At 36.8% G+C, this 27,665-nt stretch overlaps 1 protein-coding gene across 1 annotated transcript in view; it reads right to left on the bottom strand.

Annotated features, from left to right (window-relative positions):
- Window positions 1-3,992: 3,992 nt before the first annotated feature.
- Window positions 3,993-27,665, bottom strand: part of LOC120773849 — a 111,333-nt gene continuing 87,660 nt past the window's right edge. Inside the window, exons 5-6 of the mRNA XM_040102988.1 lie at window positions 25,855-26,972; window positions 3,993-5,080 (exon numbers count right to left, since the gene is read on the bottom strand). Of these exons, the coding sequence (XP_039958922.1) occupies window positions 25,963-26,972 (1,010 nt within the window). The 3' untranslated portion in view covers window positions 3,993-5,080; window positions 25,855-25,962. The remainder of the gene's footprint in view (window positions 5,081-25,854; window positions 26,973-27,665) is intronic.

The following is a 27,665-nucleotide window of genomic DNA, read 5'->3' as shown; positions in this document are numbered from 1 at the left end:
TGTACGTGACTCTGACTCATCTCCAGCCCCTAGAGGATAATATACGCTTTGTTCTATACTTTGTGTTAACTCTGTTGGGTATGTGGAGTCATAATACACTTTTACATAGAAATTCGAAATTGAACTGCTGAATTAGTCGTTCTGTACTAGTTATACTCCAAAATTTTAAAGCCAATTAATAGATATAATGCTTTCTTGGTGATAATAATTCATGAAAATGTCGAAAACAACATTTGTAGTGTTGAACTGTGTAATTATGGTAATTCACATACTTACCTTTAATACTTACATATATTAAAATTAGCAATTACATGTAATTGCATGTGGTTGAAATGAAATACACCAACAAAATTCATTATTCGAGGAAAATATATTATTTATTCGACAATCAATTTCAATGCACATCACTTACACATTCCAAATGGTTTCGCAACCTTCCATCAAAATGTTGCTTGATCCTTGACAATGCATTATTTCACTTTCTTGCCATAGTTTCTTTCATTTTTTATGGTTTTTTTTTTAATTACAATTATTTGTTTCACCTAAATTTCATTTATAACATAAAATTATCATTTAATTAGCTCAATTATGTCTTAATTATTGATTTCTGGTTGAGTTTTCGTATAGTCTCTAAATAAATCCAATTTCATTAATTACCGTCTATAGTTACAAAACTTAGTTACTAGACTTTTGTTACGAATATATAGAAGTATGTTTCATAATTACATTACTTTAACATATGTGTACATTAATATGTGTTATAAATACATACATATATTACATAAGCACTTGTTGCTTATATACATACTTGCCCTAGTGTTAGTATCTAATTTTCGTTAAGTCTTTTGAAGTAATTAGTAATTGCTAATGCATTACTTCTAGTGCCCGTTTGCAAATTTAGAATTCGCAAAATTCAATGACAGGTTGTGTGGCTAACGTGCGGGATTAAAAGTAATTAAAAGAAGGCTTTCAGAATGCTTTAAATAAAATATTGCTTTTGCTGTTATTAAAATATACTTTCATAGGTTTTTAGGGGTGAGCCGTTAGAGTAAAATTACTTTGTTCCTGCGACTAAAAAACGTGAGGATATTTTGCAAGATTATTCGAATTACGATATCTTCTTATCTTGAAACGAAAATGCGGAGTCGACAAGGCTAGACGTGATCGTCGATAAACGAGCTTTGGAGCAAATTTCGACGGAATAATTGTTTCTTTTTTATTTGATAACGTAGCATCACTTTTCATAAGTTTACAGGCGGAGGAAAAACGATATTATAGAAATCACTAATATTGAAAAAAAAATTTGAGTTTTGGTTATAAAATGGTTATATATTGGTAACCATACACTCATATTGAAAGAATATTAGATTTTTTGTTAGAAAATTGTTATATATCGGATATTATTATATATCTGACTACGATTTTCAGTTTTTTTTTCTGATACGTTGTTTTGGATTTTAGGTGACGATATGAGTATAAAAATTAATAGAAGAGATTCTTAGCGTGAAGACTATACTAATTGCATGGACTGCATTATAAGGCCGGCCTCTCCCTTATGATATTTTGACACTTTGATAACGTTAGCGTAGTGTTTTTATTTTGAAGAAGCTAGATTAATCAGAGAATTTATTATTTTTAATTTATTTGGTATATTTAGGCCAGCATTGAGGATTGAAAACTGAGTTAGAGGGAGTTCGTAAGCCAAAGAAGTTGCATACTTGACATACACGTGAAATAAAAACATTTTTGCTTTCCCAAAAAAAAAAAAATCACCGACATACAAAAACAAAATTATTTTTCTATGACTCACCCGGTGTTAGAAATTAGAAGCTCTTGGAGCCACTATATGCTATTTGTATACACAGACGTATATTATTTTTGGAAAAATATTTCAATGTTAATTAAAATAAATATGCATAAATATGTGTTGTTGCAAATTTTTGCTTTTTCCTTTCGATAACTTCTATTTGCCCATAAATATGTAATACTATAATTTGTATATTCATATTACATAAACGAGTCTATATTTACAAATACTTGCTTCTGCATGGAATTTTCACATATTTTAGCTCTCGAATGCAATATAATAACATAAGTATGCATATTGTACATATATATATGTATATATAGTATATATTGTTAAGTCTAAAATTACTTGCTATTATTTATACAATCACCCCTACCAGTACCAGTACCAGTAGCGCTTACAAATAATTCAAATAATTTTACATTACACAATTTTACTCTAATGCAACTATATTCCTTTTTTTCTGTATACATTTTCTATTTTATTTCAGTTTGTTCTATTTCAATAAATATACATATATATCTAAATCTGCAACTCATTATATTTCATATAACAGCGCAAACATTATTTGAAATATTTTAATATATGGAAAGTACAATCGTATTTACAAGGAATTCGGTTATTTGTTGCTGAAATTTTCACATAAATTTTACGTTGAAGTTTAGGAATCGCAAAGAATAAAAAATTTAAGCAAAATAAAATGCATTAAAAATTTTCACCTAGCAAAGCCAGTCTCTAACATTGCCTTAAAATACTTTAACGGCAACTCTTTATGATTAGTGACATTTTCCTAGTGCTTACTCCGCTCTCTGAGAAGTATAAAGCCGTATGCTGCGAACCGGAGCACATGCATCTGCCCAGACAAAAAACCGAGCATTTTCTCATATTGTACTACATAATGCTTCATTTTGAGAATGTTTCCTGTCAAATAAATCTCAAAGAAACAGACATATTGATTTCATATGAAGCTTTCCTACAAATGAACAGGGGTTTTCAATAAAAGTGATATGACTTGTTTTGAAAGAAATGGAGGTATTGGTCTCACATAAAGCTTTCCTATTTATGTACAGGGTTTTCCTATAGGAGTGATATGATTTCTTTTCAAATAAAAAACACACTAATTTTTAAGGAAATTCAAATGTTTTTTTATTTCATGTGAAATACAATCGAAACAATTAAGATCCAAACATAAAAGCATTCAAATGGCCTCCAAGAGTTCTGTTGCAGGAACGAATTCCATGAACGCAATTTTCGAGCACTTTTAAACCAAATCAACTCGTATGTCTGAGGACCACGTTCAGTCTTGACTACTAAAGCTTAAAAAGAGTCTGGATTCTTGTTAAACACTAATGACTTCAAATAACCCCACAAGAAGTAGTCTAAAGGTGTTAAATCACAACTTCTTGGGGCCATTAAATGTCACAATTTTTTTTAATAATCGAATCTCCCATAAAAAATTTTTTTGCAATAATTCGGTTTTTGCACATGCTGTGTGGCACGTAGTCTCGTCTTGTTGTAACCAGATCTTGTCAAGATCAACTTCTTCCAATTGCGGCCATAAAAAGTAGGTTGTCATCGATCTGTACCACTCTCCATTGACAATAACGGTGTCACCAGTTACATTTCGAAAGAAGTACTGACCGATGATTCCACCAGACCAAAAACCAAACCAAACTGTCAGTTTAGGTGAATTTAATGGTTTATGAAGAGTTTGTGGATTTTTTCGCACCAAATTCGACAGGTTTGTTTATTTACTGCACTATTCGGATGAAAGTGAGCCTTATCGGAGGAGATGATTTTCTTAAAAATACCGTTACCGTTTTCATGTTGTTCCAAGGCAGATAGCAAATTCACGACGTTTACGGTGGTCCATTGGCTACAGTTTTTATGTGAGAATAATTCTATACATATAGATGCAAGACCAATTTCTTTCTTAAAATTCCAGCAGCTTGCGGTTTGAGACAGCCCCGATTCTTGAGAACGTCTTGGCATCGACAAATTGCGGTCTTCAGTAACACTTGCCTGAAGGGCAGCAATATTTTCCTTACTTTGAGCGGTTCTTTGAATTATTGGCAATTCAACATTATGTAAAGAAAATGTAGGATCGAAATTTTCAATAATTCGACGAATAACGAGCCCATGTGGACGATTATTACGACCATAAAATGACAAAAGCACACGAAAATTTGCAATTGGAGAACGTTTATTTTGATAATAAAACTGAACAATTTGTGAACGTTGTTCTTTCCATGATGAAGTTGTAAATCTCCGAAACGCCACTTCCAAATCATATCATCGCTATTGGAATACCCAGTATAATAATAATAATAGCTGATGAAAATCTCTATAATCTCTTTAAAACATTATATCCTCAAAACACTATGCGAGACTTAATTTAACTTAATAGTACGAAAAAAATTAGCAATCAAGTATTAGCTCGAATTAAAAAGACAATAAACAAACTTGCTTGCTTACTTATTCTGAAATATCAAAGAAGACTGGGATTTGTTAAAACACACTTAGTGTATTGAAATGTTTAATTTGTAATATAATAATTATCAACTTATATAGTGTACATATTATAGAACACACGACATATAACTAGGTTAATAATGCTATTTAAATTATATAAAGTAAATATTTGGAAACGATTATTATTAACATGCCATTATGTAAGAATATTAGCGCGAGTATAGGAACCGCAAGGCAACTGCAAACCCAACATTCATTATACAACGCTAACTGCTTACAATCGACTTTAGGTCGCGAAGCAAACCTCATGGATTAAATATCGGCCACTCAGGCTCTTATAGATTACAAAAATGTTAGAAACAAGAAACTCCTCAAGACCAGTTCCCTAGAATAATCTGCAAGTTTTGCAGTTTAAATATATTGAAAATATGTATACCTTAGGATAAACAAAAATTAAATTTCTTTGAATTTCAACATTTTAAAACTCAGTGTTGATATCTGCATTTACAATTAAACTGAGATCAATAGCCATACGCAATACAAATTCCAGTTATGGTAGCCAACTTCCAAAATCAGCTGGCTTACCAAAAGCAGGGTAAATTTCCTTTTAAAATTATTTAAAATACCAAAAAAACTCAACTTTCTCTTGAACTTCTTTTGCAATTTCGTTACAATTGTCGCAATATTTACACACAAAGGAGTTACCAATTAACTCTACCACACACAGCAGCTTTCTTTAAGAAATCCATTTTGGCTGAGCTCCCACTCGGTTGTAAAATTGTCTATGATTATTGAAGAGATCTGCAAAGAATTTGAAATAAATAGAATTTATATTGGTTATAAAAACTTTAATTAGAAAGATATTTCAAATTTATGTTTATTTAGCACCATAAACACAACAAGTATACTTATTATTTTAAAAACATTTTTAATTATTTGAGGAATTGTGCTGAGTTGAGAAGAAGCTTGACTGATTTACAATATTGATTGAGCTTTAGAATGGTGGTAATGGTGAAGTTGGCTTAAAGTTGTAAGTAAGAGCTACTAAGTAGGCAACTGGCTAACAGCTCCAGCACTCACTTTTTTGTAAATAGTTATACCCATAACTACGAATCGTCTTCTATTATAGATACTTATATGGTATGGAATATCAACCTAATTCTGAATTGAATCCGTGAACTTTCCAATCGCCAGTTGGGAAGAATAATTATTTTTAAAGAGACAAAATTTAATATAGCAGCGCAAGTCACTAGTCACTCCTAGAAGTAGCAATATCAAATTTTGTCACTTTAAAATCATAACTATTCCAAATTGACTTCTTTTTATATCCTGAACAGGGTATATTAAGTTTGTCACGAAGTTTGAAACACCCAGAAGGAAGCGTCGGAGACCCTATAAAGTATATGTGACCTGGTCTACGAAAAGGGAGCTAACGTGCGAAAACTGGTTTTCTGGGAAACAGCTGTTAAAAATAAACAACTCTTATCTTCCATCCGTAGACCAGGTCACATATATATAAATGATCACTATGTTGAGCTGAGTCGATAAAGCCATGTCCGTCTGTCCGTCTATCGAACTAGTCCCTCAGTTTTTAAGATATCGTTTTGCAAACGTCATTTTCTCTCCAAGAAGCTGCTCATTTGTCGGAACTGTCGATATCGCACCACTATAACATATAGCTGCCATACAAACTGAACGATCGGAATCAAGTTCTTGTATGGAAAACTTTCGCATTTGACGTGGTATCTTCACGAAATTTTACAAGAATTACTGCTTAAGGTAATAACATAATCTCCGAAGAAATTGTTCAAATCGGCTCACTATAGCATAAAGCTGCCATACAAACCGAACGATCGGAATCAAATTCATCACTCTGAACCCAATTTTCGACGGTTATCAAGCGTAAATCGGCCGATACAGCAATTTTTCGTTCGATATTAGTACGAATCAATCGTCATTGGCTTGTTGGCATAGACCATAGACTTGACGCAGCCCCACAGCAAATAGTTTAACGGCGTCAAATTGCGCGACCGAGGCGGCCAATTGACTGGGCCATTTGTGAGATAACTCGTTCACCAAACTTGGTTTTCAATAAATCAATTGTGGCATTCGTTGTGTGGCTTGTGGTGCCGTTCTGTTGGAACCACATATTGGCCAAGTCTATATCATGCAATTCGAGCCAAAAATAGTTGGTTATCATTGAGCAGTTGCGATTTCCATTCACAGAAGAAGTACGGCCCAATGATGCCGCCGGCCTATAATAAGCATCAAAGCGTAATTTTTTCAGGATGCAATGGTGATTCATGTCGTACGTACGAATGCACTTTCACAGAAATAAAGAATTTCATTTATATCCCAAACCGTTTTTGTTTTATTAAAAAAAAGCTTTCTTATTGAAAAACCCAATTTTAAAGTTGAGGCCACTGACTCCGAATTTCGGTAGTAAATTTGAATAATTTCGACTCATTGTTGGATCGTATATCTTTCCATTATAAAATGGCAAACTTTACTGAAGGCAAATGTCGAAAGAGCGAGGAAAACTTTGTCGTTTACTGTGTCTATAGGTCTACTTTTGCAGCATCTCTATTGAAGACCTATTGTATCTAGCTTTGAAATTACTTACATATGTATATGTAGCTCCGCTCGCTCACTACCGTTTTATTTCAACTTGAATCTTGGTATCAAAAACGAATATAATTTTGCATTTTTCATTTAGCTAAGTTTAGAAAAATCAAACAATTTAAACTCGAATCTTTTTGGGTCAGAAAATCGCTCGGAGGTTAGCCATTGTAGTCGAGAGTAAAAAACAAGAAAAACATTTAATTATAGATAATTTGAAACCAATGGCAAACGTTTTGCTAATTCTTTCTTGCACACGTTTTGAAATATAAACCTTTAAGTCGAATTAAAGTATGGCTAAGTTAGGTTAAAAGGTCGATACTGAACATGTATCGCACTTTTGCAGCTTAGAACGCCAGTCCTTTGTCCTGTCTAAAACGTAAATGTAACAGATTTTAACACCCTTACAAATCGATAAAGCTCTTTGAGCCTCTTGCAAATGCATAGATCTTTCTACCTCAGCCTCCTCTACATATACAAATTTGTGAACTAGCGACTAACAAAATTGTTTGCTTTATCGAATGAATGCCTATTACACAGTGTCCTACGATTGCGTTCAACTCTAGGGCAAAACCAACCACTGCCGCACAGGAGCTGCTCTTCGAAAGAAAAAGCCGCCACGAGTAGCCTCTGCGACGCCAAGTTTTCGGAGGTTCTTTTTTTGGACTCGGGTATTTCTAAAACAACTAAGCTCAAAAATGGCCCTCTTGAAATTAAACATTGTTCGCAATTCGAACAATATTTCTTATGACCGGCATCGTCTACTGATTATATCGATTTTGGCATTATATATTCTTACATAAATATGTATATATGCATGTGTATACTTCCAGCTGCTTATATGAAAATGTTTTCATTTCCAGTTGCACTGTGTCAAACAGCCGTAAGTAACTTTATTTATCTAATTTTGACTTTACCATCTTCAATATCGGCTGCTGCAAAGTAAGGTTATCAATTTCTACTTTGCTGTGTTATGAACCTTATCTAGTTTTTGCCTTCGTGCTGCACCAAAGCTCTACTGCATCGATTTTCCGCACACCTTCTGGTCGCCCCTCTATGTTCCCCTCCAACCGTTGTGCTGCTGTCAATGCCATTTAGATTTTCAAAAAGTCACACATTTTTATGTCGCTTGTGGCAAGCTGTTGTTGTTAACACACCAACAACAACACATGAGCTGTGCGTCGTTTGCAAGCGACCGTGTTGTACAAGAACAACAATAAAGGGTTCATAAAAAAAAACAAATCGTTAGAAAAACGCAAGCAATCGGAGCGCAGACAATCGAGAAAACCGTTGAGCAGCTAAAGTAAGGAGCCAAGTAAGCAAGCAGACAAATGCGAAGGCAAAAACAACAAACTAGAAAAATAACTGAAAATTCGGAGAAAGCCAAATTCGAATTCAATTGTCAACAAATGTTGCAAATGTGGCAAAATAGCAACGACATGTGTGCTTGTTGTTGTGGCTGCTGATATCAATTTTACCCACTGTCGCGTAGCTGGCTAAAAGCCTGGGAAATCACTAGCAAATTTGCTGTCAGCTGTGCAAAGACTGTTGCAGCAGTGCTGGAGCAAAAAGTGGCAGTTATGAAAAAAGTTTTGCGAATATGTGGCACGTTACACATACATACTTATACGTGTGTATGCGATTGTGTGATTTTTGCTGTTTACCAACCACAGCTGTGCATGTATTTTTGTCGTTTTCTTCTTGACTTTTGCTGCAACTTTGGGCGTTATCATTTCTATTATTATTTAACTTTTTTATGTTCGTGGTTGTCGCTGTTGTTGTTGTTTTTATTATTTCCTAAATTCAAATGCAATGGACAACATTCTGCTGGCAGCTTGCACAATTCACAGCTGCCTTAACAAATCCCAACTGCCGGATATGCAATCGTACATGCTCACACCAACGCAAATTCACACCACACACACACACACCAATTTATACAGTCAAGTTCATGCTATCGCCAGCTCCGCTAATATGTGCCAGATCATAATTTCGTTTTTTTTTTCCTTTTATACCCTAACCAGGAAGTTTGTACCACTGGGAAGGAAATGTCGGAGACCCTATAAATTACATAGTATATACTATACTATATATATAATTGGCTTGACAAGCTGAGTTTATCCAAGCCTCTCTGTATATACGTGCTGGTTCTAGAAATATCGTTCTAAAATTTTGTATAAATACGTTTGTCCCTATGAATTATGATAGAGTTAGCTAACGCGGGGTATGTGATCGGATAGGCAGAATGGGCCCAGGAAAGGACGCAGTGTAGAGGATGCATGGTTTCATGTTTAGAATGTCGTTTGGGAGAATGTCAACAAGTATAACCTTTAGCATATTTGTTGACTTCAAAGGGGCATTTGACTTCCTAAGCTGGGATCTAGTGATGCAACGGCTGGAGGAGCTTGGCTGTCCCAAAATCACTCTTTGGCGGAGTTACTTTTCGGACTGAAAGGCCTTTCTAGTCGGCATGAACGGGAGTGTGGAGATTGGAGTTGTTCGTGGGTACCGTCTGTGGTACGCATATATGGAATCCTATGATGGACTCTCAGTGACAATGTTGCTTAATGGCAGATTGTCGCCGGTTCGTCCACCAATTGTCCGGGTGAACGGGGTCAGGATCAGATGTGTGACACCAGACAAGTTTTTCCTTTAATAAATTTTCTTTACAAAATTCGTCAAGGATTAAGTATTGTTCAGATCGTAACGAAATGCAATTGTGAAGGGTATTATAGCTTCAATATTGCCGAAGCTTAGTTTTTCTCCTTTATTGATTACGGCATTTTGTTGTTGCTGCAGCGTGTGTGTGCAAATTCAATTGTCATTTGTGTGACACTTCGGGGTGAGCCGAGGGTGTTAAAGCTGACTGCTAGCGTTTGCTGCATTTTGAACACACACTATCTTAATTTTTAGTGTTGTTGTCATTGCTGTTGTCTTAAGTATTTTTCCAGCAGCAAATGCAATTCAATTCAAAAACTCATCACCAAGTCAGTGAGACAAATTTCCATTTAAAGTGAGTTTGCTCGACGAGAAAAACGTTCTCAGCACACTCTTACACACACACAGGGTGTCACTCACACATTCACACACTGAGCGACTCACACTTATCTGCACTTATGTAAATTCAATAAAGCGTTGTGCTGCAAGACCAACACTTTTGCGCTCTCATCATTCCTCCTCTCCCCGACGCACACATAGTTTAATCCTTTTCTGCAATTCTTAGCATTCAAATTGATAGCAATTTGATTCACTCACTTTGTGCTTTGTTTTCATAAGTGTTATTGGATATGTCGAGGCATCAATGCGTAACTGTCATGTGGCGTCATGTGCGAGTGTGACAGTGACAAGTTGGTGCGCTGGCAACAAAGCAGGAAATGTGCAGCTGATAAAACACCAGTGATTCGAATGATTTATTTTCCGTTTGCATACATTGGCAGTAGCAGTTGCAATAAATTGGCTATGAAATCAATGCTGGGATGAGCGGAGAATATCAATTTCATGCCGCAAATAGTTTTATTTAAAAGTCTATGATACACATACATTATTTATGTTATGCTAAGGGCAAAGGATAACTACAAGTGAGCAATAAAATCTCTACAAAAAGTTCAGAATTGTATCTTGGATACATAAGTAAATTATAGGCTTGACATTTCCGACATTTAGTACTTCCGAAGTGAAATACTTTGGCTATTTACATCCCGAGTTATTTCTGTGGGATAAGCAGTTAGTCTATATTCTTAATTGTGTGTCACAGTTTCACTCACAATTTGCAGAAGTCAAAAATATGTTGCGTTATAATTCTACATGCATATTTTGTAGAAACCAAATAAATTAATATCATATTTGGTATTTTTATTAACTTATATTAGACTCACCTAGTTTCATTACTATATTTTGTTAGTCCGAAATCCTTATACTAATATCAAACTAATTAACTCATATGCGATAAATTTAATATGTGTGGTATGTGAAGAAAACTTCAATGTTACGAATATGAGGATTACATTTCTTTCGTTTTCAGCGCTAAATTATATTATTTTTCAGAAACTTCTATGCCTGATTTTATTAAAATATTATACAACAACATTTTGACCAACATATACGATCAACTTTTACGTCAGAACTGAAATCACTACAAAGGGTATTTTGCGCTAGGAGAGGATCTGGACTGATTGCATTATTCAATTTTGTTTAGGTTAGGTTAGATTAATCTACTAGGCCAATAAGCCACGCATTGACCAATTTGGTCCTTTGCGATACTAGATGGAGTTCAGTTGCTAAGCCCAAGAATAGTAGTTATCGTTTAGGATGCTTGTGTTTGACGCGAATTTTAACACTATCATAAAGTGGAGACCCCAGATGTGACAGCGTAGTCTTGCCAACGCTGGATAAGTGCGCAGGAGATGCTCCATTGTTTCCCTGGTAGTAGACATTTCCTGCAGTCTTCTCGATCTCTCAGCCCCATCCTGCGGGCGTGTGTCGCCAATAGGAATATTGAGTACTTCCGATCTACCGTTTTGCACATGACTTTTGCAGTTTTGCAGCCAGCTAGCTCGTTTCATCGGGTTTTGATTTTATTTACCATGCTTCTGTCCAGATAATCGTATGGACAATTCATGGGTTTCTCAATGTTGATCACGTTTTCGGGTGTTAACCGAACTCCTTTCTTGGCAATCTCGTTCTCTATTACAGTAGAAGTGGGGTTGCTTGCTTCTGGTAACACTTTCCATTGCTGTCCTGTTTCCTGAGACACTTCTGGCGCATATGCGATACGAGTTTGATGTTTGGTTGTGTACGTAGATGTTGAGTCTGGAATTGCCTGCAGGTGCATTAAGCGGGGAGCCTGCTTTAGAAACTTAAAAAAATCGATTTTTTTTTTACTTAAATCTCTTTAAAAATAATCTAAGAATATGTCCCCAAAGTTGTAGATGCGAATTCGAAATATTTTCGAAGCTATAAGGGAAATAGTGACCGAGCGTCTAGCAGATATATTATATTAGCGCTTGGGCAAAAAGTGAACACTTTGATGCGCGATTTCTCGGTTTTTCATTTTTACGAATTTTTTTAATTGGCGGGCAGGATAGAGAAAACGCTAAATGTCGTACGGAATTGGGGCAAAGTTTATTATCTTTGGCATTAACTTATCTTCTATTTAAACTAAAAAAAACTAAGAAAAGTCAAGGTTGAACATATTTTTAAACAATATAAAATAAAATTTTTTTTGGTCAAAAACCACTTTTTTAAATTTTTTCAAAAATTAGTAAAATTTTACATTCTTTTGTGAAATTTTTTTAGTTGAACTAGAAGATAAATTATTAGAAAATATGAATCTCTTTGAATTTTCTGTTTCCGATAGAAATTACGAACTGTATCCTGGCCCCCGTCGGACAAATGCACATGCGAGATGCATTGGGCAATCGCTTCCCAAAGGCAGAATATCCCAGATATCGTATCCACAAAAGTTGTGAATGATGTTTAAATATGTAGATATAAACCCTAGAAATTTCGCTTTAATCAATCATTTCATTCCCTCCCAAAAAATCATCAAAAAAATCGAGTTTATGAAGCCTCTAAAGGTCAACTCCACGGCTTTCCCAATTGCAAAGGCCTCAGCTTGAATTATGCTGCAGTGGTCCGAATGTGATTGTTTTTTGCCAGTTGAAAAGTGGGGTCATGTAGTCGGCGTTTGCTTAACCGCCATTACCAACCGAGCTTTGTCCGAAGGTTGTCTTCCAAGTTGTGCTTCCTCAGCAGTTTGCTTTCCAAGACTACCCCAAGAAACTTGGTGCGGTCCTTGAGACAGAGTTGTGTCCCATTTGTAGAAAAGAACCTACATAGAGGAATTTGGTGCTTTCTTGTGAACACAAGCAGATCCGTTTTCTCCGGGTTCAACCCAGATCCGCATGCGATGCCCAGTTCTGGACTGTTCTGAGAGTGGTGGTCCTAAAACTGTTAATTGTCTGTAGATACCTTCCCGTTATTAAGATGGCAATGGCGTCCGCATATGCCACAGTCTAGGGGTTTTGCCTTCCAAGTTCTTTAACAGTTTATGCACCACTAATGTCCATAGAAGCGGAGAAAGCACTCCATATTGGGGAGTACCTCTACAGACGTCATTTGTCATTTTAGCGGATCAACACCTATTGACTGAATACTGTTCAGAATAGATTCCATCGAGGTGTTGTAGAATGCTCCAGAAATGTCCAGGAAAGCTCCAAGAGCGTATTCCTTATATCTAAGAGTCCTTGTGGTATTAAATACCAGTGTTTGGAGTGCAGTCTCCAGTGATCAGCTCTTCGTACATGTGTTCTGTGCCTTGGACAATCTTCTGAGAGGCGCTGCGGCGATAATGTGCGCATCCTCGACATAAAGTCTTCATTGTATGCAGTAACAGATCAATTGAAAAGTCACGGGCCTACCATATTAAAAAACGTGTTTTGACAAAATTTGTTTTTAATTTATTCTTTCCAGAAAGCATTATTTTGAGATCTAAAAACAGGAAATAGTCACTGGAGCCAGATCAATTTCAAGATTAATTTATGCGTTTTTGCCTTTTCAATTGATATAATAGGGGTAATTCGTGGACCGATTTCACAGTTTTGGCTTCAAACTATACATATTTTTAATTACATTATCTTAATTTTCTAAGGTAACTATAACACACATCTAAATAGATATAAATTGAGCTTAACACCACGATCTAAAGTCTATATTGTGCCTTCCCTTCTGCCACAAATCCTCACATAGGCGCAGCACACTGCTAAATTCCAGTCTACTGTTATGAATACATGGATCAAAGTGCTTTAGTCATGTGTCTTAATACTGCTGTGTAGTATCCAGTAGCCAGAATTTGCCTCTCGAGAGGTTGATTACATTTCTAAACTTAGTGAGGTTGTAACCACCCATCAGCAATTTGGCCTAGCGCATACCTTGCAGTTGTTGCCAATAAGTTTGCCTGTCTACTGTTTTCTCCTTGCGGAGCAGCATCTTTATAGTATGAGAACCTACCACAATATAGGGTTCCCGTCCTACCATCCTAGTAGCACTTGCAGAGCAGGCAATTTCGGCTATACCCTTGTGACCTGGCACACAGTTAAGGAGCAATTGGTTACAAGGTGATCGGCTATTCAGTAGAGATTGAATCTCATAAGCTGAGATCGCTTTAAGTACCACTTGGCTATCACTGAGTATGGCGATATTCTCATTGTGATAATTTCGTTGTCGGGCACGGACGCATTGCACTCGATGCGCACATGCAGGCAAATATTTGCAGTTTTGATTGTTAAAGTCCTACCAAAGTTAGCGTTAGGTCACCGCTCCATGTGTAGCAATTTGTCTCACGCTCAAGGTGTACAATCCCCTGATAATTCTTAGCTTGCAACCCTAGGATTTCTTAGCAATTTGTTGCACACCAAAAGTGTTTTTGTAGCTTTTCACCATGCTAAGATCGAAGTGCTGCTTCCACAGAAGAATGGATGCTGAATTAATAGGAAAATTTCAATGAAACATCATATATCCTTACCGCACCATATAATCTGTGAAATTTAATTCTTCTTCACACACTTTTTTACTGATTTATTGCAATTTTAGCAGTTTGAAACATAATCGTTATATAAAATAAATGTATATACATATATGTACATCCAGATTTTGTTGTAAGGTTTTTAAGTTGCTACCGAAGGACTAATAATAGATTATCCTTATTGGCACTAAAGGCAATGTTGCTTTGAATTCTATTCGGAATCATTGCATCATCTGCTGAAGTCGCCAGGTTTCATTTGTACCAGCACTCGCTCTAACAAAAAAAAACAATTATCTGGTGGAATGTATACAGCTGTTCTGTAAAACATATGTTAACCCAACTGAGATATCATCTAAGCTGCTTTTCCTTCAAAAGCTCACTGAATGAAATCATCATATTTCTAAAACAAAAACTTTTTTCATTTGCTATTTTGAGTTATTCTATTTATTTATGCACAACACGCTGTGGCCCATACATATATTGGCGTAATATGTTAAGTGGTAAAAGTTTTTACGCCTAACGAATAATACTCAAGGAGAGAATAAAAGAATTGCCACATCAGAAGATCAGCCAGCTTAAATGGACATAAATAAACGCAAGTGGCGGCAGGGGAAACACAATAGAATTATTTTCGTTTGTATTTTCATTTTTTTCATAAAAGTAAATAACAAATAATAACAAAAATATTATGTGGAAATAAAAAACGCAGAGGCACCAAGAAATAGACAAAGCCGCAAATTTCTCTAACGTGATATGCCAAGTAGAGGAGCTGATAAAAAATTAAGTATTCCATGCAGATGAATAAAATATGCGTTTTTAAAACATTTCAACATTTAACCTTCAGTAAACAATAAAACTTTGTTGCCACCAAAAGTGAGGGTTCGGCGCTCCTCCGTGAAATGAGGATGAATCTTATTTGGTTCCAAGCAGTTTTGCCGTCACCACTCCGCTTCTTTCCCGCCCTCAGTCGCTCCCACGTTCACTGACTCTTCCGCAAACCACTTCATCTAACAATTTCTATTATTGCTCGCTCAAACAACAAAACCAACAAACATCCGCTTCCGCTAGTCTTTGACAATGGCATTATACGCGCACAGCGTATGTGTGTGTGCAGCGTCATTTGTAATAAATGCCAAAAGAGAAATCGGCGTGCAGACGGAAACTTACGAACGGCACAAGCGTATTTGCGCGCACCCACTTGGAGGCATGCTTATATATTTAGCGAGATTGAATGAGATTTCTTTGAATTTTTCATTTCTTCACTCATATTTCCCCTGCTTTGCAATCGCACTAGTTCTTCTTTTGCTTGAAAAATTTTACTATATGTATATGTATAAACTTGGGTAACTTTTATCATTACGCCGTCCATTGTCTGCCGCCTCACAGCTGTTTCCTCTGCGGCAAGCGCGCTTTTCATTCATTACTTTCCATTTCTGTATATTTCGCTCTCTATTATCGTTATTTCACTTTCTTTTTTTATATTTTATATTCTTTACCTTTAATATTTTTTTCTTTTTCTTCAATATTTTACCTTATTTTTCTGCATCTTCGTTTTGATTTTTTTTTGTTTTTTTTTTTTGCTATTTTACTTTCTTTGACGTTTTATTTCGTAACTCAGTTCCGCTGTGGATTTCCTTGTGCGGAGTGCTGACGCTGAGCTACTGTTATTTATAATGCTGCTGATATATTTGATACCTTTATTTGGTTTTGATTTATTTTGTTTCATTTAATGTGTTCGTTTGTATGAATAACAAGCAAAACAGTTACCAGAGCCCAAAAAAATTAATATCTAATTAGCAATTTCAGTGAAAACAGACAAAATTTAGACCTGCTGCAAGTAAAAAAGAGGTGTCCAGATTATTTTCAATAAGTTTTAGGAGTATCTATAAATCTGAGATATGTTTATCTGTGTTTTTTTTGGTGAATTTTGAACTTTTTCAGCAATTGAAATAGAGCAATAGACAAGAGTCAATGGGTCATCTCAAATAAAGGATGGTATTTTTATAATCATGAAGTTCTTCAGACTGAAGCAGTTATGTATGTGTTATATCATTAACAATCGTAGTGTATTTTACGCTTAATTTTTGTACCCTGAACAAGGCAAATTAAATTTGCCAAGAAGTTTGTAACATCCCGCAGGAAATTTTGGACACCCTATAAAATATATATCTAAACGATGAGCATGACGAGCTGCATCGATTTAGCCTAGTTCATCCGTCCGTCTGACTACACATACGCGAACTATGTAAACTCCCAATCTTTAAAAGGCAAATATTTTAGTGTTATGACCAAGAATTTAGCAGTATTATAAAGATAAAGGTTTTTCCTAACGAATGACTCGAAAAAATTTCAGTGGAGCAAATTTCGACCACTTTTAGCAGCAATTGAAACCGTATGCCAGCAATAACGCGTGGAATATTTTCTTCCAAGTCGTCATCGTCTCGAACTTATTTGTGTAGACAAGCGACTTCACAGCTTCCCACAAAATATTCCTACGGTGTTACATTGCACCACCTTAGTGGCCCGTTACGCGAAATAATGCGTTCACCAAAGTTTTCTTCAATGTATTGATTGTTTCGTTTGGCTTATGACAAGTAGCGTGTTAGAACCAAAGCTCGTTTACTTCTACATCCACCAATTCAGGCATGAAATAATCATTAATCATGGCTCTGTAACGTTCCCACTGGCTGTAACATTATGGCCGGCTTCACTTTTAAAGAAATTAGACTCATGATTTCCTCTGCCCGTAGATCAGTGGCTTGGGGATTATCATCACTCCAAATGCGACAATTTAGTTCATTAACGTACCTATTCAACCAAAACTCTGCTTCATCACGAAATAACATTTTCTTGTGAAAAACAGAATCGGTGGCCATCTCGTTGTGAGCCCATTCACCGAACGTGCGACACGCCTGATGGTCGTTCGCATTCTATTCTTGCCCGATTCGGATCTTGTAAGCCCGCACACGACTATACTTCTTCAATAAAGAAGATGCGCACAACTCCAGTTGTTGCACGTGGCGGCAAATGGACTCATTCGGGTCTTGTTCGTTACTCTGATCCACAACAGCAATAGCGTGCTAGGTGCATACTGTACGTCATATATGAGGATGAACACATAAGTAAGCATGGTGCGACACCGATTCATCGTTGCTCGATCTGCTGACTTTTATCTCTAAAGTAGTGTGTTCAGCAAATTTTTATGATTTATATGAAATATTTTTGGGAGCACCCATCTTCTACAAAACTTTTTAATTTGACATTGATCTTTGAGCCCTTCTTTTAATATATTTTATTCATATTTTTCATTTTATACCAGATTACAAATGAAGGAATAACTTTTTCAAAGCTATTCTGTGTTAAAACACTCGGGTGTTTGTGTACAAAGCTCTCTTTGCTTTCTTTCAGAGAGAATTCCTTTAAAATTATTCGCAACTAAAATTAAGCATCTTATGTATTAAAGTGAACATTTACAACATTCTTTTAAATTTTTTGTTGCTCATACGACATGGCGTACTGTATGAATATAATTTAAGTAGCAGACAATCGGTAAGGATATTCAAAGAGTAAAATTCGAAATGAAGATTTGGAATGCTTTCACCACAGCATGATATTTGCTTTATGCGTTTTCGGAATGCCTAATTTCATACTGACTAGTTTCTTTTGAGTATTATATAGGAGATTGTAGTCGAAAAAGTCTTTTCGTATTTCTAATCAAACTTCAACTTATTTTTTTAATATACATATATGCTAATAAATTAATAAGCAAATATATACAATATTGGTTGATTTCCTTTTGTAATTTTTCCGCTGGAGACAATATTTCATCAGTGTAAATCGCAATATCGAAATTTTCAGAACGGAAGCGAGCGAACCATTGTTGTGCTACACGAACTGATACAGCATCGTTTCCGTAAACTTTACAGATTTTATTAGTGGCTTGCGTGGCATTCTTCACTTTTTGTATAAAAATTTCAAAATTTAGCAAATTTCTTCATTATTTTCACTCATTTTTGAACAGCTATAACTTTTTTTAATTTTTAATTTTTTTTTTTGGTTAAATGAAGCTTAAAATCTCGCCTTTCCAACACTATATGATATGACACAATGAGATTGGTGGCACTGGAGATATACGACTGCAACGACATCTACTGACAAAATAGGAAAAGACTTTTTCGACTACCCAATATATTGTATGTATTATAAAAAGGTATACAGCTGAGTCCACATTTATTACGTTGCTTTTAAAATAATTAAATTTAAATAAGGTTGACGGTACTTCAGTGCTATTTCTTGCTCAGGCTAAAAAAAGAAAGCTGCGAAATACAATTTCACCTTCCCGTTGATTGCAAAGGCATCGCACTTATTTTCAACCGCACTGTCATTTGTCAAACTTCCAAAGTATTTCTTTTCTAATTTTTTTCTTTTAGTTTTTTTTCTCAGAAATTCGATGCCTTTTCAAAATCTTAATTAATTCTTTTGTCACCTTAACTGTCATGCTCTTCACTCTCGACCGTAAAAGAAACGTGACGTATATGTAATTATAATAAGTAGCTTTATATTGCCTCTTGAGTAATCCGGCAATGTCTAAGTAGACGTTTCAAAGCTATTCAATAATTAATTACTGATTAAGGGTTACTGCCATTAAATTCGATGACATCGGTTTTTTATGTTACAAAAGGTTGCGAAGGTGAACGACTTTTGTGCGCAGTTCACTGCCACACACTACTACATATAGAATGCATTATACAGATTTTTACTTTGATTGAATATATTAATTGCAAGCGGTTCTTTTTTCAGTGGCTACCTTTATTCTTTTTATTCTGAAATCGACGCGCTTATTAGTTATAAAATCTGAGTTTTTTGCTTTAGCTTGAGCTGGCACAATATTTTAAAACCCATTTAATTCAATAATATATAATTATGTTTTTATTATAACTTAAGAAGAGTTTGCGTCCATGATACTTTATATACAAAAGAAAATATAATCATTTGACTTCGGACTTTTCTAACAAGTCTCAGTTATATTGTCTTTTAGAAAGATACTTTCTTACATTTACATGTCAAGCTTAATACTATTTTAGCTTGAAATTTATGACATCCAGGAGAAATTCAATTGCGAGAGGTCTTGCTTCTGGGAGTCCAGCAACAGTCTTTCACAGCTAATAAGAGTAAAGCTTGTTTGTAGTCGAGTAACCGATTTACTATGTTGAAGGCTTTATTCAAGTCGCAAGCATGCTGTTTCCCAAGAAATTCTGTAGCCATCGATTTATAAGAACTGTACCGTGAAAATCTTAAGTGAACCACAGAGTAGTTCGAATTCGGTATTAAAAATGGAAAAATTAATCGAACGCATGAAATGAGCATTTCACCATAGAAAATTATTATAACATTTCAAGTAGGAAGATTGGATCTCTATCCTTAACTAATGGTTATATGACATGGAAATGAAATTGCCTTTCTATTAGCCATACAGGGAAGTGATCGGGAAGTAATATGACTGAATGGATTTCAAAAAATTTATTGAACCAATCGTTAAAATTTTTTAAAAATTTCAAAATAGGCTCCGCTGTCAGCCCGATTTTCAATTATTGAAAGCGTCACGGAAGGCATTCTCCGGAATAGCCTTGAAAGCCGAGGCACATGCTGCTTCGATCTCCTCCGTTGTCTCAGAATACTTGCCTTTCACCAGCCTTTTCAGGCAAGGAAGCAAAACAAGTCCGGTAGGGCCACATCTGGCTGTAGGGCGACTGCGGAAGCATTGGGATGCGGGTCTTGATTAGGTAGCTGTTCACAAAAAAGGCGGTATGAGCCGGGGCGTTGTCTTGGTGCAACTTCTAATCGGCTGCAATGTCTTGTCGGTCCCGATTCATCTTTCGCTTGAGTCTCTTCATTACTTCCACGAATACTCAGTCGACGATCTGAGTTCAAAACTGTGCGCACTCGAGTCACAATGTCGGCGTATGTCGAGGTCGCAGGTCTCCCATCCCAGCACGGTCTTCATCAGTGACCTCTTCTCAGCACTGCAAAAAGGTCTGGTGCCACCGAAACACACCACTTCTAACTGTAAGAAGAATAAATCGGTTCCACAGTAGTCGCCTGCTGACTGCTGCTACTGAGGGTTAGTCAAGGCTTACCAAAGATACCGAAGTAAAGCTCGCGTTTCGTCGGCGATATTATTCGTTAAAGAAATCTCCTTTTTAATATATAAGAACAGGGCGTAGTTACTCGATTTAGGTCACTTTCTCAAATTTATGTTGTGCAATGTTCATTCACAAACTGACGATACCAGCTTGCTCATAGTAACTGTAGAACCAAATTTCTTCTGATTTAATTACCAAAACATAAAATTAAAGCACAATCTACAAATATCCGTTACATTTAAAGGGCAACTTATAGTTATTCCTTTTTTAGCGACAGCCGCACCCACAGCTTTCTCGGAAGTAATTAGAGTATGAAAAAAATATAGTGACGCCAACGGAGCATCAACTACTAATTATACGATTCCAGCTGAATTCTCTCAATTGCGAACTGCACAAATATTTCCGTAGCAAAGATTGCAGCACTCGCTTTTGTGCATTGCGTGAAAATTTTAGCAATTCCACTTTGCTACACTCCGGCCAAAGAAACAGCGCTATTACAGCACCATATACACACACACCACGCCAACCCACGGCTATGCTTACACATAGTCGCTTTGTACACCGGTGCAGCGCAATGCATCGGCAGTTTATTGCCGACTGTAAAATTGACCCAGTTTTTGGCGATATTCGCAACGCCATGAAAATCAAACGCCACCATCAGCAAAGGCAACACACCGCGCCTGGTGTGTAGTTTGTTGGTGTCGGTGTTGGTGTTGGTGGCGGTAAGTGGAACTGTAAACGCAAGGCATTCCTGCAGTTCTTTGGCTGACACCCTATCTGCTCCAGCTTTGCTGCCATGCATCGCACTCTCATCACTCGCATTTCGGCCATTTTGCATACCTTTGCAAAAAGCGTTTGCATTGCTGCTCGCAGCGGCTGTGTGGCTTTCAAATAGCGCCGGCAACCGCCACACAATGAAAACACACACAACAAATTCTCCGACAATAACAGTCAATGCCTGTTGTTGTGAGCAGAGAGTGCAAAAGCAAAAGTGAAATATCGCCGGAGTGCAAAATGAAATGCGAAAATGGCGTTGCGCTCGAATGGTTCAATGACAAATCAGCAATGCAAGTTACCGCGTTTTGCTGTTGTGCCATGTTGCAAACGAAATGTGCAATCGTCATCATCATCATCCGCAACACACCCACACACACACACTCATCTACTTGAGTGCATTCGAGCACTTGCACTCATACAGAAGCACATACTTACGTGCCAATAACTGCACCCGGCTCAGCTGAACTGTCCTAAATATGAGCGAACAACATTTAGATGAAAGTGTTTTGCTCAACAAGACATGTGTACATGCATGTGTGAGCGTATAATCTTGGCTAAAGATATCTACAGGATATGTCGTTTGTGATCTGTTGCAAGTATGTTGCAAATATATGCTAAATATTGCGCTCAAAGGGATTCCACAAGTGTGGCAAGGGTGCGAATACATTTCCTTTTTTTTACTTTTAATCTGCTTTGATGGACCGATATAGAGATTGACATGCTGGTATATATACTCTTATGCATATAAAAACCTATGTGCCCGTCTCTCAGGACTTATCACTTTAGATCACTAATGGCCTCAAGTAATAAGTATTTTTGACTTCATCTGCAAAAATGAAGCTATCATGTTGCAGAGTCCAAGATTTTTGTTTCACTAAGAACTGTTTTGGAAATCTCTCAAAGCGAAATGTAAATAGATTTACATGCATTTGAAAAATATATTCATAAGAGGCATATTTGAGACAAAAGTGGTGACTCGGTGACTTCCACTCAAGTAATCAAGTAATTTTAATTTATTTGTCATTTAGTGTCAAGTTGTGTGAATTAAGTTTTGAGTATAATATCTTTCTAATCGCCTTCACGACTTCTTTGGCAGGCAAAATTCGATTAACCCAATCTTTGGATATTTTCGATATTGATTTTTACAGCTTGAAGAGAGTTTAGTTTATTGCTAAACACCAATGATTTCAAATAATCCCAAAAGAAGTAGCTTTATGGTGTTAAATCACAACACCTTGCAGGCCATTTAATGTCACAATTTCTTGGAATATTCAAATCTCTAAGCTTTTCTTACAACAATTGGGTTCCTGCACATCCTATGTGGCACGTAACTCCGTCTTGTTGTAACCAGGTTTTTGTCAAGAACAACTCCTTCCCATTGCGGACATAAAAAGTAAGTTATCATCGATCTATACCGCCCTCCATTCACAGTAACGTTGTCACTAGCTTCATTTCGAAAAAAGTACTGACCGATCATTTCACCATGCCAATTTGTCAATTAAGGTGAATGAAAGGTTGTTTACAAATAATTTCTGGATTTTCTTCGCCCCAGAAGTTTTGTTTATTTTATCAAAAATTTTGGTCACCTATCTGATAAAAGCAGCCTCATAAGAAATAATGATTTTCTTAAAAAAATAGTTTTCGTTTCCAATCTGTAAAAAACCAAAATCAGGAAACTCACGACCTTTTCGGTAGTCTAAATGCTTCAGCTCTTGAGTGAAAACAGTTGCATACGCATGAAAGTCCAAATTCTTTCTCAAAATTCGCCAGGTTTTGGTTTGAGGCATTCCTAATTCTTGAGAATATTTTGGAATCTACAAATTGCTATCATCAGCAACACTTGCCTGAACAAGAGCAATATTTTCTTTACTTCGAGTGGCTCTTTGTCTTATTGGTACTTGAACTTATGTAAATAAAACTTCAGAAGGTTTATCTCTCCTAAACCACTGAAGAGAAAAATACCAAATTTGGTGGGAACAAATTCTTTTAGCAACGTACACCATAAAAATTGATGAAATCGGGTTTGTTAAAAACTACTAAAAGCGCATTAAATGATACATTAAATCTTACATCAGGGATTGTATGAAATTACTTTATAAAAGCCGTAGTCAGACAACAGGCGTCGCACCGCCCAGATTTAAATGAAAACCCTTATCTTATGACCTTCTCTACCGATATTCACCAAATTTGGTACATAATATTATTGTGAAATTTTTATGTTCCAGTACGAAAATGACAAAAATAGGACTACAATCACGACGACTTTCCATCTACACAATTCCATTTAATTCTTTCACTTTCCAGTATGCAAATCTACCACCAATGAATGTATCGAGATACAATTTTGCCGCAAACCCGCCTTCTAGTTCCCACAGCAAACATTTTATGGAAACTATATGTCAATCTGTGAGATATTATTGAAATTCGGAGAAAATCGTTTCTTGATAACGGCATGCCTACAAGTCATAAATGGAAAAGATTTTCGAACATATGATTATTTTATACCACGTAGTATTAATCGGTACATATGTGAGCTATCTGAGTGAAAACGAGAGAGCCAGTTTTTCTGATAATAATGTATCTTTGTGCCTAAAATGGATAAAATCGAGTTAAAACCTGACCTAGCCACCATATAACTATTCACGATTACATGTTCAAATATTGAAACTAAAACTAACCGTTTCATATCAAATTTAAATGAAATAGGTATAACGGGTTGTTGATGGAAATTATAAGATATAACTATTTCATTTCCATAACAAAAGAAAAAATATAGTGAACAAATAATGAAGTGGTGAATTCGGGTGAATTCGCACATTTTATAATCTTGCAACTTGCCAGAATCCAAGCCGAAGAAATACCTTCAGGTGTTGGCAGAACTTTATATTAAACAAAATTGTGAATGGATTATGATCAATATCGGTATTTTGTTAAGTTATATTATGGGTCATAGACTCACTGAGTTATATGGCTATACTTTACATCTCGCAAATTTAATGTGTAGAGTTGATTTGCGAAACTATCAACTAGAAAATCGGACTTGATATTAGGGATATGACGTTACCATAAATAGGGAGCGTTATAATACCATATTGACCGACATTTTTGGCGGAATTTAATGAAATCGACGCGGACGATCTCCATTTTCAACCAAATCGTGCGCCGTCTAATGTTTTCATCTAAAAATGTGCAGATTGCATACAAAGTTTGGCCACACGTTAATTTCGAGAAATGGCCCAAGATCATGCGTTTTAAGACCTCTAGATTTTTTTCTCTGGTATATGTTAAGTCGAAGGTGTAGGCCAATCAACCAGCAACACTCGCTCGAAGTAACGACTCAGGGCACAATAGTCAAAATTCCAGGCGAAACGATGCTTCAGATCATCGGAAATTGGCGTAAAAGGGTGGGGATATGCAAGCGAAATCGTAAACCATTAAGCCGACAATTTGTGCAAATTATAAATGACATAAAATTATGTGCATAACAAAAAATAACCAGAACCCATTTGCAACAAATTTGAGTGTCTCCTTTTATGTTACACTATATAAGTCGTAAAGTCAACTGAAAATATGAAAATTCTGATTTTAGTTATATGGGCATAGAGCAAGTTTGTATCCGATTTTATCCATTTTAGGCACAGAAATGCACCGTTAGGTGGAATAAATAATTTAATAATTTGAAAAGCTCTCACTTTTAGATATATAAGGGCTAAAAGAGATATTGACACACAGGCATAGTATTATCAGTATGGCACATTTGCCGATATTTTTGGTAAAAAGTCTCACATGGGTCTTATGGACTACACTTCCGGTACATAGAGGTTTAAATAGTTATGGTTTGATTTTGACAACTGTTAGACCTAAGATGGCATACCTTAAAGACACTATTTGTGCACTTAATTAATTGGTGCTTGATTTGTGTACTGGAAAGTGAATGTATCAGGAATTCTCCCATTTTCGCAATATAACATGGGAAAGACAAAACAATCCTTGATACATAGAAAAGTGATCTAGTGGGTCCGGAGACATGTGATTTCAGCTAAATGTGGGCGGTGCCACGCCCATTGTCTAACTAGCTCCAATAAAGATCTATTCACCGTTAAAACTATTGTACTCTGTAAAAACATCTTCGGTGAGTATAACAAATTGGGTTTTTGATCTGAGCAAAAATCAAGTTTTGGTAAATGAAAAATATAACAATTTTGGGTACAATTTAACTTCTTTTTCAGTTTCGAGAAAAATAACTTAGTCTAAAATTGTCTTTTTTATCGAAGTAAGAGTGGATAGTTTTTATGATATTGATATCACCTATGCTAGGGACTCTGAGTTAGCATAAAAAGTGCACGTATTCTTTAGTTAATGGGTATCTACGATTGTCGATTTATGTGCCAGGTACTGCGAAAAACGGGATATTTTTTATACTCTTTTAAATTGCATCTATTTTAGTAGAAGGTCAGAACCAATATTTTTTTAACAGTCCCTTTTTAATGAATTTATTATAAAGTTTCACTTACCATGCCATTCTCCAGTCCGCAACCGCCTGTACAAATCACCACAACGGTGCGCGTCGCTTAGAGCAACCGCCCGATATTCTACCTCAGCACACCCGCCTGCGTCGACAATCAGAGCAGCTGCCGTTGGGGCGCCGCATTGCCCCCGTAGCCAGTGGTCGTAAGGAATTGTAGTGATGAGGATGCTGTCACAATGGTCTGACGTGCGCCATCGCCCATACCAACACCGCCCCCACCACCATAATTACTGCCGTTTATTGTCTCCCGATAGCCAAGGTCCTTCGTCGCGCTCGTTTGTTCGTTATTCGGCTCACTGTTGATGCTGGTTCGACGCTGTAACAGCTGTAAGCCGCTCGCAGTGCGATGCGCCGAATTGTAAGGTGGCGGCGGTGGCTGTCGATACTCGTAGCCATAACCGGTGCTGCTGCTCGACACTGCCGCTGTCACAGCATGTGTATCGGTGGGTGTGCGCGGCGGCAGCGCAACTGATTTACTGTGTCGTTGTAGCGTCGAGAAGCCACTTTCCGCTTGCGGCGCCACGCCACTGGACGCGCTAACAGTCGTCGTTGGCATTGAACCGGTCGTGGTGAGGGCGATGCTGGTCGTCGCCACCGCAATCACGTCACCGCGGCGCAATGTCTTCTCGTGCGGCTTGCTGGCGGCACCATACCTGGACTGCAAATACTCTTGCGCATTGATATTATATTTACTCTTGGCCACAATGGGTTGTTGTTGTTGGTGTTGCTGCTGTGACATTTGCTGGTCATCGTGCAGATTTATTGTCCTCGTTGCTTTTATCGGACTATAAAGCTGTCCTTGCTGCTGATTGCTGACCGCACTGTTGGCATGACCGTTAATGTTACTGTTGCTACAACTATTGTTGACGGCTTTGTGGGTGCTGTATGCGGGCAGCAGGTCAGGTTGGTATTCGCCGGCGCGCCCACCGCCGCCCAGTTGACCTTCAGTGATCTGTACTTCGGTGCGCCACTTGCTACCACCGACACCGGCGTGCGCACCTTTGCCGCCAACCGTCATGTCCAGTGTTGTTGTTGATGTCGCATTGAGAAGACGATTTATATCCGCTGCGGACGGTCCATGCGGGTACTTGATGTGGAGCGTATCTGCGGCAAAGAAAGAAACAATGACAGTGAAAAGCAGTCAGTCAGCGGCGCGCTCACATTCAGCTGAGCTGCGTGGGTTGCACGAATGAAATTATGTGGCATGAATGGCCATGCAAAGGCAAACAAACAAAGCGTATAAATAAAGACTGCCACAAGAATGGTTTGCTGCATGCAGCATTTCACATTGTTCCATAAATAGCTTTAGTTGTGCGGCTTTTACATAAATCTTTTGCAAATATATTCTCTACACTCTTTTTACTACTTGATCACCACAGTACTCTTGCAAACACACACCTAAATATATAACAGTGAGTCATGATTCTACTCTGAATATATATTTTCGTTATCCTTGGTTCTTTGCGCTTTATTTTATTTGCTTGCATTTGCATGTCAGGCGTAAATTTATTGTGGCATCTTGTTAAATATCATCTCGTTAGTATTGGAGCAGTTTTGCAAATATTTGCTACACCATATTAAATCGCTTGCTTACATACACACACAGGCGTGCAAGTGGTTGCGTAATCAGCCGTAATCGCATAACAGAGCATAGCGCCGACATTTTAATCAGCTTTTGAATCGTTAACGGCATCGCATTAACACATACCTGCATAATCTAAGTACATTAGGGACGTCCTAAAACTATTCTCTAAGGTGGCATAACTTGTTTATTATTACCACAATAATTTTTTCGCT

This window comes from Bactrocera tryoni, chromosome 4 (genome assembly GCF_016617805.1).
Source record: "Bactrocera tryoni isolate S06 chromosome 4, CSIRO_BtryS06_freeze2, whole genome shotgun sequence".
In the NCBI taxonomy this organism is placed as follows: domain Eukaryota; kingdom Metazoa; phylum Arthropoda; class Insecta; order Diptera; family Tephritidae; genus Bactrocera; species Bactrocera tryoni.
This window is presented reverse-complemented; position numbering and strand designations above follow the sequence as displayed.